The sequence below is a fragment of the Seriola dumerili genome, unplaced genomic scaffold (genome assembly GCF_002260705.1).
Source record: "Seriola dumerili isolate Sdu_G_001 unplaced genomic scaffold, Sdu_1.0 BDQW01000105.1, whole genome shotgun sequence".
In the NCBI taxonomy this organism is placed as follows: domain Eukaryota; kingdom Metazoa; phylum Chordata; class Actinopteri; order Carangiformes; family Carangidae; genus Seriola; species Seriola dumerili.
This window is the reverse complement of record NW_019174360.1, coordinates 1,511,896-1,527,009: the sequence shown is the minus strand read 5'-3', so window position 1 is coordinate 1,527,009 and position 15,114 is coordinate 1,511,896. Positions and strand designations below refer to the sequence as shown.

Here is a 15,114-nt window from a genome sequence, read left to right as displayed (position 1 = left end):
GTGTGCAGTCCTCAATCACATTTATGTATCCATGTTTGCGTCTTCGTTGCTGGTCGTATGATGCAATTACCAACCCAGAGGTGCAGTTTGCATAATGTATTAGAATTAGGACTTTCATGGTTTACAGAGAAATTTTCACAGAAATGGCTGCGAGGGAATCTGGCACCTACAGTATAAGACACTTACTCTCTTGTAAATATTTTTCTCAGCTTCTTGACATTCGACGGAGAATGAGGTGTGGCTTACGAATTAACAAGAGCTTCAGCGGAGGAATCTAAAGCTTCTCTCCCAGGTCGAGGTGCGGCGAAAGATGCTCGTCTGCAAACTTCACAGTTATCAAGCGGACCGCTGTGAGTGTTTGCCCGACTCGGGTTTAATGAACAAGAGAGAGGATTAGTGCGCTCATCCTGAGGAGGGAAGATACAGCGCTGGGGGAAAATGCGAGCATTTGGTCGGTTAGTTGACTGGTAATTTACGTGGCAGCACCTTGCCCAGAATCGCAGCAGAATCTCCCCGTCTCAAACATTAGCCTCTCAATACTGCCTAGTGTCAGGGAGTGGAGCTTGAATCAGCCGAAAGCTCAACTAGGAAACACTTACAGAAGCAATAACTGGGACATATGAGACATTCATATTAAGGAAAACTGTCCGCGCTGTTTAATATACACATAGAAAATGTGGCATCAGCAGCATCAGTTATACTGAGATGCCTGCGAGTAAGAATTCACATAAAGAAGAAGAATGCTCTTAAAGCACATACAGTATTAATGCATGGGAGAGTATGAGCTGTACAGTTAGTGCAGTATATTTTAAAGTGTGTTTTTTTTTATTTTGTTTCATTACTCTTCTTTAGAGGAAAAACAAATCGCTCCGTCACAAGTGTTGCTCTCAGATCATTGGTGCCTTCCCCCGGCAGTAATAAAACAGATGGTCAAGTGGACTTGGACTGAAATGTTGAAAGGGTTGATGAATTTGAGCCCGATGCTCCAGGATTAGAATCTAATGCCTCAGACAAGAAGCTCGATTTCTTTCAGCTGTCTGTGACTACCGGCAAGTGTGTCATCAATTCAAATCACAGGACTATCAGTGCCATACATCACCTGGAAGTGCACTTCCCGTCAGTATGAATGTCCACAGCCTCCCAGCGATCAGTCTTTTTGAAAATATCACTCATTTGAAAAGCTGTGGCTCTAATTTCAAACAGGCTTCACCCTCTAGCGGGGCCCAGCCACTCATCTTCATCATCCATGTCCTGAAAAGTGGCGGATAACTTTGTGTTCTGCAAAATACAATGAGCCAGTTCCACCCTGTGGTGGTCAGGGAGGCTGCACGGCCCCGACCTGTCATGCAGTTTTTAAGCTGGTTGGTGGCGAAGATGACTGCTTCATTCATATTCCTAAAACAGGCCTCACTGCTAAAAGTATCTGCTCCGTCTTTGTTCTCGTGCTCTAAAAGAGCAGTTTGACATTTAAAGGATGAATTAAATTCCCCATAAACCGGCAAACTATTCCTTTAAAAACTTGATTCCCTGAATAGTGTTTCTTTTGTGATATTTTTTGTTTTCATTTGCATTTCACCTGCAGTGTTTTTAATGCTTCTTCTGTGATTCCTTTTGTCTTTTAATCCTGCTTTTTGTCTGTTAGTTCAGCACAGCACTCTACAAAAGTAGTTCATAATAAATAACTCTTTCTTCTTTTTCTACTGCTCATTATTTTTCATTGTTTGTTGTGATCATCCCTCCTCCTTGCCATGCCGGAAAAGCGTGAAAAGGATCGCTTCCTCCCTCTCTGTGTTCCTCATTTCCACTATCAGTACAAGCTGCTGCCGTCAGGCGTCAACGAAGGACAACCTCTCGTTGTGCGATTTGGTCTTTCAGTGTCCGAGCTCAACACTTGAAAGAGGCGTGTGGGTTGTGAGAGACTTATTGTGTGAGACTCGTACACCGCCGGTGCACCGTTAAGATCTGCTCGTGTTGACTGTGCCACCCACCTCCTTCTGCTCAGACAGCGCAGGAGGTGGATATTGTAGTTGACCGGTAGTGCACAGTGGTCAACAGTCGGCCGGGATTGTGTCAGAGAACGAGTGGGCTCGGCAAAGAGAGTGAAGCCTCTTCGACAAAAACGAAAGTTGTAACTCTGCTTCTGTGATCGCAGGTGAAGAATGACAACAAGTCACCTTGCTCTTCTGGATTTTCTGAGCACATGAACACATCCCAATCACTATATATCCCTCCGCATGCTAAATATTGTCTTATATATACACAGACTGTGTAACTTTTACTCACAGATTTCTCTAGGTTTGAAAAATGCTGAAAACATTTAAAATAATTTAAGTACAAAACTTTAAACTCTCCCGTCCCCCCTATATATCGTATATATACGTCTCCATCTCATTGCATCAGTAGCCAAGTTGTTTTGGTTTCATGTCTGTGTGGCAGCAATCATAAAGAATGATCCTTCTCACCGGCAGCTCAGATGGTTTTAATAATGCACAGCAGAGGCTCTCCGACTGCTCTCCGGGTATAAAAGGCATTCAGTCGTCTTTTTGTGACTCTGATGTTTGCTTTGTTCTTGAGTATCTCTACAAGCCGGCGCCTTTGTTCCGTTAGCGCAGGAATAAGATACAGCTATTGTCTGCTTCTATCAGACTCCACATCACATCCCACACTAAATATCCGCACAGCTCTCTTTCTTCTCTAGGTTGCCATCCACAGATGTGACGGGTTTTTAAAAAAAAAAAAAAAACTTTTGCAGACAATTTACTCTAAATCCTTAATCTTTTAGCTTCTGATAACAAAGCCTTTCACGGCAGAAAGGACCAAAGATTTTATCACTGGTTTGCAGGAGAGACCTTCACAAAAGGCTGATCCAGCAGAGGGGAGGATATATTGTTCTCGACTGAGCCATAGAGCGGTCTACCTCTCACATACTTAACATGGTTGCTCTAAATTGAATTGCACCACGCTCATAGGCGTATGCATAATGATTCCCGTCCTTGAGTGATAATGCAAAGCTGTGGTTTAGACAGGATGTGCTCTTCCATCGTGAAGGGAACAATGACCGGGGATAAACATGTGACAGTGCAACGGCGGATTGAAGTTGTTGCTATTTGTAACGGCAGGGGATCAGTGTGGTGAAGGGGGTTTATTAATGCTATTTGTCTCACCACCGGCTCAGTACACAGGCTGTGCACTGACTGAGCACGCTCCCCCTCTGCAGATTATGCATAGTAATACATGCGATTACAACTTAGTAAAAACTAAAGGAATTTAATCCGTATTGAACCGTATAGTGTCCTCGGATAGTTTAGTTTCTCGTTAGCCATTGAAATGGAAAATGTTTTGACATTTAAGCTGTCGCGTCTTTTAGCCTTCTCACTCTGGCTGACGAGGCGGTGGTGACGGAGCAGTTTCAGGTTTGTTTGACTAATGGATTTTATGGAACAGGGAGGTTCCTGTATTGTGAGGGGCAAACAGCTATTTTTTGTGCTGTCACTAAATAGATGACACGCACTTTGTGCTGCATCTTTGAGTGAGTTTGATCAGCTTCAATAACTCCTGTTGGTGACTTTGATTCAACAGTTTAACTAAGCCTTAAATTTAAATCCACTTATCAAAACAGGATCCTTTCAAATCCCTTATTAGGTTGACCTTCTAACAGTTGCAAGTAATCAATGAGTAAAATAACTCAGAGGTGTTTAATCAGCTTTTTTAGTCTGAAATGACGGATTAATGTTCCCAACCTGAAGAATGAGACAAGTATAATACATGTGAAACCTATCTGACACATTCAATTAACAGCTTTCGCCTACTGTACCAGCAGCACTGAATGAAGGTCTCCATTCAACAACCAATCAGATGCTCAGATTAAAAATGTTGATCTGATACAAAGCAAAGTTTAAATATGAGAAGAGTCTCCTTGGTTCCTTGTTGAACTACAAAAACACAGAGTCCACTCACGTTCGGACATTGGCGTTACGGAGTGACGCGTCTTTTCACTCAATTGCAATTGTTGGCAGAACGCAGACACCAGCTACAGAGAGTTCATCAACCCTCCAAACACACAAACTCTTTCTTCATCTGAGCTGTTGGAGTGATAAAATGAATAAGCTGACGTGGCTGAAAATGCAAAGCTGCTACTTTTATGTTTCCACGCTGCTGTTTGCTGTGAGATATAAAAAGTTTGATAAGAGATTTGTTATATTTTGTCAGATTTTCATAATCATAATCTGTAAAAGTCATTCAATATATTTGCTTTAAGTAATTACCTAATTATCCTCTTTGCATATATTGGTGCCAAATTTCATAATGATCTTCCCAGTAGTTGCTGAGACCAACAAACCAACTGAGCCACTAACCAGCTGCCAACTTTACCTCTGCGTCAGCTTTCTAAATGTTTACTTTCTAAATGTTTCTTCCCTGCAGGAATCTCTGTCAGCATCTCCACCTTCAGCCTTGTGGCCATCGCCATCGAGCGATACAGCGCCATCTGTAACCCGCTGAAGTCTCGCGCGTGGCAGACCCGATCCCACGCTTACCGCGTCATCGCCGCCACGTGGGTGGTGTCGCTGCTCATCATGGTGCCATACCCGGTGTTCAGCGTCCTGAGGTCTTTCTCTAAGACCAACAGTACTGTCGGCCACATGTGTCGCCTGGACTGGCCCAGCGATCAAGCCGAACAGACCTGGTGAGTACCGATGGGACTATTGACAAGTCATTTATCAGTTCATCAAACATTGATCTGATTTTAATGATAGACGGAAAAGCCATCTGTCTTACTTGTTGTGTGATGAGGCCTGCCGGATATTTCACAGCAATGATCTGCCATTCTGAATGGACTCCGCACAAAGTCTGTGAAAACTTTTGAAAGATTTCAAACGCATGACAGTAATTAGGTGAACGTGCCTCCACAACCACGACAAGGATAAGCGATTGGATGAATTCAGTTAGTGAGAGGAATACAGTCTGCATGGCTTTGCTTCGAAATGTGAGGAGAAACTCTGATTTACATTTAGTGTAATTGTGTAATTTACATACGCATTACCATCGCAAGCGGAGAGTTCGTCTTTTTTTAAACAGTCACAGCACTTTCTCTTGGTTACTGGCAGTTAGAGAATTGATTGCATGATGTTTTGGTCATTTTGATAATATCTGAAAACTCTCGTTGAAACGCCTCAGAGCAGTGCACTGAAACGGGTCAGCGTTTGTACCTGTGACAGGTAATGTTTTGTTAGTTTTAATTTCTGTGACATATGTGGAACAGATACTTTTATCCCTAAAGCTTCAATGCACCTTGAAGATATAGAGGGACGTTCCTGCTCTCAGAGCTTTCTGTAGCTTGTTCCACCATCGCGGAACCACAGACGGTGGTCAGAGAAGGATAGCTGGTTCCTTGGTTCCTTCGACCTTGGTTGGGGTAAGGGATGACACTGTTGTCAATGCTAATGGCTTATAGCTTTCACGTGTGGCTGTAAAATGGATCTGCCTTCCAGGATACTGGGTAATAATGTGATTATCTTTCAGCCGTGTGTCATAAGTCATCACTTAGCAGTTTAATAGAAGCTTGCAATGGGCAAGTTAATTGAAAAATCGAATCACTCTTTCATTACATATTACTAATCAAAAATGTAACTTCATTACTTTTCTGATTACTCGACAGCAAAAGTAATTAACTAGATAACTCGTTACTTTATCTGTTTGCTTCTTACTCAGCCCAGCTCCATCAAAAGTGCCTTTAAAGAAACTCCAAATCCCAGACACCCACACACCTTAGTATGGATTAACAAGCAGACATATTTACTGCTGCCAAGACCTCACAGCCTGAAACTAGACAAACAAAACCAACTGATTCTTGAATGTAGGCTCTCCATTGGCCGATGTTAGCAAGCCAGCTAAGAAGACACAACGATTACTGCCTGACATTAGATGAATAAATCGATACCACTCCTGTGTCTGTTTGCTCGAGCCGGGAGATGGTTTGGCTTAGCTTAGCACAGGCTCCTGGAAGTCACTCCAAGAAATAGTTAAAGCACATAAATCCCTGTAAAAAAACAAACAAAAACAACCCCTTGTTGTTGTTGTTGTTTGTGAGCTTTAGAGGAGCTGGAAGACAGAAGTCTAACCATTTCCTGGCTATAGCTTCATATTTAGTGTACAGTCATGACAGCAGTATTGATCTGATCTAACTCCCGCTCAGGCAGTGAATAATGTCCAACTCTTCCTTTAAAGAGAGTTTAGAGTTTGTGTAGCGGGGAAGACTCACGAGAGAGAGAGAGAGAGAATTGATAACGATGGAGAGAAGAAGAAGACCACTTCAGGATTGAGCCCATGGGCTGAAGCTGTGAAGGTGGTTACAGGGGTGATGTCTGAAAAATGAGTGAAATCATTAGGTGGGAGACTGTTTTTCTTTTCTTTTTCCCCCCAAAAGAGGAAAAAGGTGAACAGGCAGCTTCTGTAGAGACTTAATTAGAGACAGTCTGACATGGATCCAGTTCCCAGCGTAGCAGGGGTCCTTCCAAAAGACGGAGGAGCAGGGACAGACGGTAGAGACGACATCATTAGACAGAGATACTCTCGTGTTCCTGCCTTTAGTACGGGTGCTGCGAGGATGCATGTCACCATTTTCCTGATGATAATGTGATTGGTCTTAGGGTCCTGAATGTGCGCTGAGGAGGAGGGGGGAGGGTAAAGCATTATACAAAAAGGTCAGCAGATAAATGATTAGCGCTGCATTAGGAAAGTCATCCATCCCTCTAACGTGCCCTCTGAAGACGTTAGAGCATCTCTAGATCTTCTACTCAGGGATTTAAGATCCGTCCATAAACAACTCTGGGTCCTGCAGGATGGCGGAATTAAAGTGAAGAAGTTGAATGTGTACATCTCCGTACTTGACAGCCTTTTGTGGTCAAACTCTCTGAAGAATTCAGTTTTCTCTAACTGTCTATCAAGCTCTTAAGCTTCAGTGGGAAAGACGAGGCAGTGGGAGAGCAGTTAATTAGTCTGGAGGAGGAGGAGGAGGAGGAGGAGGAGGAAGAAAGTCGAGGCTCAGACGTCAAAAGTTCCAGACGTGTCACAGAGTACGAGGACCTTTCAAATTTTAATTCAGTTTCATCATGACCTGTCTTTTCAAATTACGCTGACATTAAGCGTTAAAACGGTAACACCCTCTTCCATCTACAGCTCACTGTATGAAAATGACACCTTTTACACCGCAGCTAATGAAGCGGCGCGTGGAGTCGTTGAACCATCCAGTTTTAGACTGAAAATCACAATCTGAGATGACGAGCAAACCATATCAAAAGACACCTAAGAGCCATTAAGTGGTTGATGAAGCAATTTCGTCAAGTCAAAGACAAGTGTGATGACTTTAAAAGTTTTATAATGATGATTATGCATGGTGTGCGTTGACGATTTTACACACAGTTTTACATATAAAAAAAATTCTTAGGTGCTCTGCAGGGAGGTTAATCTCACTCACGGCGGGAAATCAATGCACTACATTATGTCGATATTTTAATATGATCAAGTGTCATTTTGTGTGGAAGAGAAATCTTGTACTCCCTGTACGATTCAGCTTTCTGATCCCAGACATAAAATAAACTTCTCAGACACATTTTATGATCCAATATTCCAATAATATCCAACAATTACTCTGCAATATGAAATCAGAATAGCTCCGCGTTAAGAAATACAACCTGTATCACAGCTAATGTTTTGTATTGTATCCTACAGCATAGAGTAGTTTTATAATATCAATATCAATATTAGACACTTGGTTCATCTGCAAAAATGTCACTTCGACTGACACAAAACAACAATTTTTTTTATTTTATTTTGCAATTAAAATCAAGCTCTGTTCACATCACTGACTCTGGCTTGTTCGCACCACCGGCTACAGTTCATCTATTCTGCAGCGCTGCAGTTCACACAATCAAATTGCTGAGCAGTCAGTGCTTTAACAGACAGAGTGGGATTTTGTTTTTTGACAGATTTCACTCCAGGAGCAAACAACTGGCTATATTAATAAATAAATAAATAAATAAATAAAAAAGGCAGCTTAGATCTGGAGATGTATATATTTCAAATATCTGAATCTAGAAATTGGCTATTGTGTGTAATAATGGTAGTGTAGTAAAGCAAACAGAAATATAAATGTGTATTTTCCTTGACAGGGACCTTAGGGATACTTTATGGCAGGTCATGTTGTATTTGTATCTTTACCACAAAGAGTTTTTAGTGTTTTTATTGATGCTCTATTCGTGCGTCTTTGTGGGAGAATATTAACTGCAAATAGAAACATGACTAAATAATGTTCTTCACCTAAAATACTGCAGAGGACATTTTATTCAACCCAGAGTAAACAGCCTCCATCAGGAAGATAGGGCAGACTGTTCGCAGCCTGAGAGGAAAAACTGAGGGCAAAGCAACAACAGCACAGCGGTCTGCAGACTCCTCTCAGCTTCAGGTGTTCAGTTGCTGTTCCTCATTTTGGATTGGGTCTAAATTTTTCTTAGGTGCGTTTGGATCAGACTTGAACATCCTTGAGTCCCTTTCAGATTGTCGTGTTCAAGCAGGTTTTCCACATGTCCGCTTCAGATTGGGTCCAACATTTCAGAACAGGGAAGACCTCTACTCTGAGGAAGTCAAATCCTCCATTGCAGGTAGCGTTTCATTGCTGAGCTCAAAAACAGGCGTTTTGCACTAAAACAAAAGACGGCAATGAACCATGTGTCACCATTAATGTTCGTTTTCTTTGATTAACATGAACCAAACACACTTTTCCCAGTTGATAATCACTTGGGCGACGTGTGAACAGTCAAAAGAGGGAGCTCCATGTTTTTTTTTTTCATGTGTCCCTCCGCTTCAGCTCCATCCATCTGGGTTTCCCCTTGAGGCAAAGCACACACAGAAATCTACCAGCACCTTTTTTTTTTTTTTTTTTTTCTTTAGTGGTGTCCCCACACTCCTACACGTTCACTTCCTGACAGCTTTTGTCAGAACGGAGCAGATTTCCTGTATCAAACATGCAGCTGATGAGAGTCTGCGACTGAAGCGAAGCAGAGGGGCTGTGCAGAGTTCAGAGGGTCGCACAGGAAAGACATTAGAATATCAGAGAATGGATGAAAAACCCATCTCTTCCTCTCCGTCCTCTTTCATGTGCTGACTGATGTGCACCGCAGACATCGGTGGTTAAGAAGAGCATTCTCTGATTACGACGAATCAAAAGGTAGATGTGGCTGCGGATGGTAAAGATATATTACAATGATCAAAGTGAGAGGTGTACAATTTCTTATTTATTCATGGTGTTCTCTCTTTGTAGTTTTGTCCATGACAGTAATTGCGTTTGGTTTTTATTCATTTGTCTCATTGATCCATGTTTTATAATCCCAAGTCTCATTCATTGCACTTTTACTGCATGCTAAAACAAAGCTAGTGTTGCAGGACAGAATATAGGCACAGTGGAGAAGACGAAGAGACACTGACAAAGATTCTGAGTCAATGTTTTATTCAGTTTTTTTTTTTTGCTCTTTACTCAGTTCACGACTTTTTTCTTTAAGGCGTCATCAATCCAGGCGCTCGAGGGAGCCGTGATCGTTATCCTTTCAGCGCGAGAAGGAACATTTATGATCAGAAAACAGCTGAGCGCACAGCCCGAAGCTGTCGATAGTTATATTAAATCATATTTAACCATGTTTGTTTGGTGTGTTTCATACTTTTCTGTTGTGAAATCTGCAACCGTGTGCACAGTTTAAAGTATGTCATGCTGTGTTCATATGATGTCCTGTTGTCACCGTGTGTCAATATGCACTGCGTTACTGAGTAAACTGTCAATATGTTAACAGGTCGCTTTGATAAGGTCGTGTTGAAAACCTCTTCCGGGTTAAACAGGAGCACTACAGCCCACAGTGTGTGTTACTCCTGCAGCAGCCAACAGATCCAACTGGTCCAACTAATCGACCTGACTCTGTAAACTCAGTGCTCATGTTTGGACACTATGAATTTGACAGAACATTATGTTTGTAAAGAGGATAAAAGACAGTCAAAGCTGCTATCGTCATTATTTTGACATGAACAAAGGATCAAATAACAAGAGAATTATCATCCAACTACTGCGTTTTAGAGACTTTCAGCTCATTGTTTGGGTTTTTTGGCTCGTAGCTTTAATGTTTTGCTTCATTCTCACTTTTTAGCTTTAGTTTTTAAGCTGCAGCACGTAGATGTTTTATTTAAAAACTCCCTGTCCAGTAACAAACGGCGAACAGACAGTTAGCAACTAGCTAGTGAACAAAGTGGAGCATTCAGCAGCTTAAAAGCCAGATGTTTCCCAACGAGTCTCAAAAAAGGAGAGTTAATACTGAACTTTGAACATTGTTCAGTGTGTGGTAGATTTGTAAATAAGCAACTGTTTGCTCACACCTTCAATATAACAACTTAAAAAGTTTTAACATGTCAGCGTTAAGTTTACAGGTTGTTTCTGCTGCCCCCATGTGGCCAATTAAACCACAGGTTCAAATTAACTGTCACTTTATCCAAGTTACTCGCCACTTTACAAACGAAGATTTGTTTATAAAATATGATGCATTATTATAGATTAAACATATAGATTTGTTTAACTCTATATCAACCTGGTATTAAAATACTTGTTAATGCAACAGTAATAATAATCCAAATATATAATATATAATAATATATATGTACATTTTGCTGATAATACTTTTGCACTTTTACTCAGAATTAAGATTTTGAATACTTGCACCTGAGCGGTTTCACAGTGTGTGATTGCTACTTGATCTGAATACTTCTTCCACCACTGAACAACCCTGCACAATGACGGGGAGAGTTACAGTGATGCACCAACTCTGATCTGATTAAATGTAAATTCAAAGCAGCAAACAGACAAACTTGCAGCAGCTTATTAAATGTATAGATATACGCAAACATGGCATCAGTAAGAACGCCCCCAGAGGTAAATATTGGAGCCAAATATTCCAATAAGAGATAGAGGACAGTTAAACCGCAGGGTGCTGAGGAGGCTGACAGCCTGCGGGGAGAAGATGCAAAACTGGCCCAGGATGCTGCAGTACCTTTTGCCAAACAGCATGGGGGTGCAGAGGCTCATTGGGAGGGGTCAGCCATCTGCAGGGCCTCCAGCACGGCGCCAACACACGCACAAAGGCGTGTGAGGAAGAAAAGTTTTTCTGGTAGTTTACAATCAGAGCTGCAGAATCCGACGTCTTTGTTTTGGGCTGTTTCAACTCAGATTTCAGTTGTTACTCAGTGTTGCTTTATTTTCTAACACCTCTCTCTTTCCATTCTGGCTGTTTTTCCAGGTACGTGCTGCTGCTGTTCACTCTGTTCTTCATCCCCGGAGTGGTGATGATTATAGCCTACGGTCTGATCTCCAGAGAGCTCTACCGAGGCATCCAGTTTGAGCTGAGCCAGAACGCGGAGACCACCGGTGAGTTCCATCATAAATCCAGTCCAAACCGCAAAAAGGCTTTTGGTTCACATTGATGTAGCTCATACTGGGGACGACAACATCTATTCCACTTTTTATAGACCTGTGTGAAGCTGCGGTGAATTACACTAGAGAGACGCTATTGACAAGTTCTGCACTCGTTACATCCAGAAATACTTCTTCATGCCTGTGTGGAGCCTCTCCATAGCCTAACAACACTACAGCAGAGATATGCTTCCTTCAGGTGCTGTTATAACAGTGTGCATGTGGAGCACCAGTTTCCATGGAGTCCAGTCTTGAGTGTGATTCATCAAGGTTGAGTCTTTCTAAAATAGCCTTCAGTGGCGACCGCTAATCTTGCAAGATGTGTATTATTTCTTTGTGACACAGCGAAATAATGAACCTCCATCCTTGGCAGTAAGTCTTTTTAATACTTCACATCCTGAGAAAAATACCGCAAAAATAGTTGTGTATAAACAGCTGCTCCACCCGCATTTTTATTGATACGTTTGACGCTGTCAATCAAAATATTTCAATCCAGAGACTTCAAGATTCAGCTTCTGATTTTAACTAGTTTTCTTTCTACTAAGACATCCCATGTTTTCCTCAGTGGTTTTAAATCTAGATTTTCCACAAGGCTTCATTTTCTAATTTGTAGATGCTCAAATAAAAAAACAAATAAAAGCAGAATAAAAACAGTTACTACTGGTTCTTAAATGTAGGTTTCAGTGGAAGGAGAAGATGTGATAATAAATCCCTGTATTTTCTCCTACATGCCGCAGATAATGTTTGTGAATGAGTAAAACTATAATGTCCACTGTATATCAAACAGTAAGAGTAAGGTATGTGAGCTGTAATGTGGCTGTTTCTCCTTTTTAAATTACACAATAAGAGTTTGTTGGAGTTTTTACTTCCTTGTTTCCACTTGTCATATTTTCTTCCACTGTAGCTAAATTTAAGTACCAGAAACAAATGGTTATTACTCTATTTGTACCTTATTCATACAACAAAATGACCCTGTAAATCATGGGCTTTATTATAATGTGTTTGCAAAAAAAATCCTATACTTTTTATGTGAACCATGAACATCTGAGCATCTCTCTGTCTTCTTACTGTGTGGGTAATCCAGCCTCCGCTGTCTGTTGGAGGGTGAGCGGCTGTCAGTGATATGTGTTTGTGTATTTTATTTATCATAATCTCACTTCTTGCTGAATATACTTAAACGTAAAACGCAGAGTTAACCTGTGATGAAAAGTGCTGTATAAGTTAAACAGCCGCAAACTAACACTCGGGGCCCCTGACTATCCGCAGGACAAAAGAACGGCGTGAGCAGGGCTGTGACGGGGTCCAATGATGACGACGATGGCTGCTACATCCAGGTCGCTAAAAAACCCGCCTCTGCTGTTGAGCTCCCCACCCTCTCTGCCTCATCTGCCGCCGCCGCCGCCACCCAGGCCAAACCTGAGCGCGCCCGCAGCAACACGTCGAAGGCCAAGCTGCAGGCCAAGAGGCGAGTCATCCGCATGCTGATGGTGATCGTAGCGCTCTTCTTCATCTGCTGGATGCCGCTGTACTCGGCCAACACCTGGAAAGCCTTTGACCTGAAGTCAGCCTCCAAAGCCCTCTCAGGAGCCCCCATCTCCTTCATCCACCTGCTGTCCTACACCTCCGCCTGCGTCAACCCCATCATTTACTGCTTCATGAACACGCGCTTCCGCAAGGCCCTGCTGTCCACCTTCGCCTGCTGCTGCCGCAATCGGCTCTGCCGCCAGTGCTGGTGGTGCAGGAAGAGGGAGGGAGGAGAAGACGGCATCACCGGCACCTCCATGGCCACGTCGATGGCCACCTCCATGTCCAAGTTCAGCTACACCACCGTCAGCACCACGGGCACCTGCTGAGCCTGGAGGAGAGCTGGGTGGTCACATCGGGCAGCAGCCACTGTGTGCACCATCTGTTTTTTCAATCCTGTTTTTCACTCTTAATCGTAACATGCAGTGAGTCATGCGCTGAGTAACACCCCTGCCCTGGTTTCTGAGGTCTTTTTAAAAGGTCTTGTTCAAATCCCATGTGCATGGTTGCAGAATGTGAGGCTCGGGAAAAACGGCGTTTCAGTTTGGTGACGTTCCTTTTCTTCTGTTTAAGTGGCAGCATCCGCTTTGTTGCATTGTGAAGAGAACATCAAGTGCCTGTGCTCTTTGTGTGGCTTCGTCATGGCAGATCGTCGACGGACGTTTTAGTGGAAAACTTCTCCCGTGTTTGTGTAAATACTGTCCGTACGTTCTGACTGTGCCAAAGGTGAAGACATACTGCTCAACAGTGATGACTCAGTATGGATTTCAGCTCCCTTTGTGTTTTAATGTTGCTTCACCTTCATTCATGTAGGGCAGTGGTTCTCAACCTGGGGGTCGGGAGATTATTTTAAGGGATCACAGGACAGTTTTCAAATATAAATAAATAAATAAATAATAAAAGAATTCATAAATATTTGTATGCCTCTGCGCCGGCGACAATCAGAGCCGGAGGCATATTGTTTTTGGGTTGTCCGTCCGTCTCATTCTCGTGGACACGATGTCTCAATAACATCTTAACGGAACTTCTTCAAACTTGGTTAAAAACATTCACCTGGACTCAAGGACGAACTGATTAGATTTTGGTGGTCGAAGGTCAAAGGTCAAGGTCAATTATGAGCAATTAGGAGCAATTTTGTAATCGCAAATATCTTATATGACTCTGGATAAACAGGGATGGAACCTGGAACTAGTTTGAGTGGCGGAAGGATACAACTATGAGGCGGTGATTGTAGTTTGAGAATGATGTTTCCACTGAATCTCCCACACCAATGTTATAAAGTAGTCATTATAAGTGGCAGGTGCTAAATATGATGCGAAAAAAGTCTGCCAGTTCAAGATGCGGTGTAAGAAGAGATGGGTGAAGCTGGGCCGACTGAGAGAAACGTTACACCGTCAAGTTCAACTTAAAAACGTAACCCAAACTTAAATGTATGGGGGGGGTTGTGGCTCAAAAAGGTCGAGAACCACTGATTTAGGGGATCTCTCACTCTCTCAGCTATCAGAAAATATATTATTGAAGGCTACACCACGTAACTGTGGACATTTGGCATTTCTGAAATAGCAAAGAAAAGCTTCTTGTTTACATGTGAGTAGTGTTTTGCTCTTACTGTGTTACGTTTCATCTCCTCTTATGTGTAAAGACGATTTTCTGCAACTATACGAAAAAAGAAACTGATTCAGGTGATTCTGTTTGCTTCTTCGTAATGACAGGGATGATTTTGAGACGTTTGCAGAACCACTTTGTGATTGAGGATGATAAGGCAGGTGCATCTTTGCGGGAGCATTTTAAAGATAAACAAGAATCTAGCCTTATCTCCTGGTGTGCATTAATAATGCAATTTTCTTGTGTTGATCCACCCCGTGTTATAACAAACTTCAGTCTCCCATCAGCGCTGCTACAAATGTATGTTGGATACTGATGCAGACATCAACTTTAGGATGTGAATTAGCAGAAAAAGTGCACACAGTTGCTCCATGAAAGGCTGATCACACTTGTTGTTGCTCCAGTCTGCCCCTGCTACCCTGGCACAAGAAAAGTGCTTTAGTCAAACACACCTTCTCTGCTCAATTATCTCTGTGGCTCTGTGG

General features: G+C 42.4%; 1 protein-coding gene across 1 annotated transcript in view; it reads left to right on the top strand.

The window, feature by feature from the left end:
- The window catches only part of LOC111222731 (cholecystokinin receptor-like), a 28,086-nt gene extending 14,698 nt beyond the window's left edge, over window positions 1–13,388 (top strand). Inside the window, exons 3-5 of the mRNA XM_022746559.1 lie at window positions 4,423–4,684; window positions 11,328–11,455; window positions 12,767–13,388. Coding sequence (XP_022602280.1) covers window positions 4,423–4,684; window positions 11,328–11,455; window positions 12,767–13,353 — 977 coding nt within the window. The 3' untranslated portion in view covers window positions 13,354–13,388. The remainder of the gene's footprint in view (window positions 1–4,422; window positions 4,685–11,327; window positions 11,456–12,766) is intronic.
- The last annotated feature ends 1,726 nt before the right edge of the window (window positions 13,389–15,114 follow it).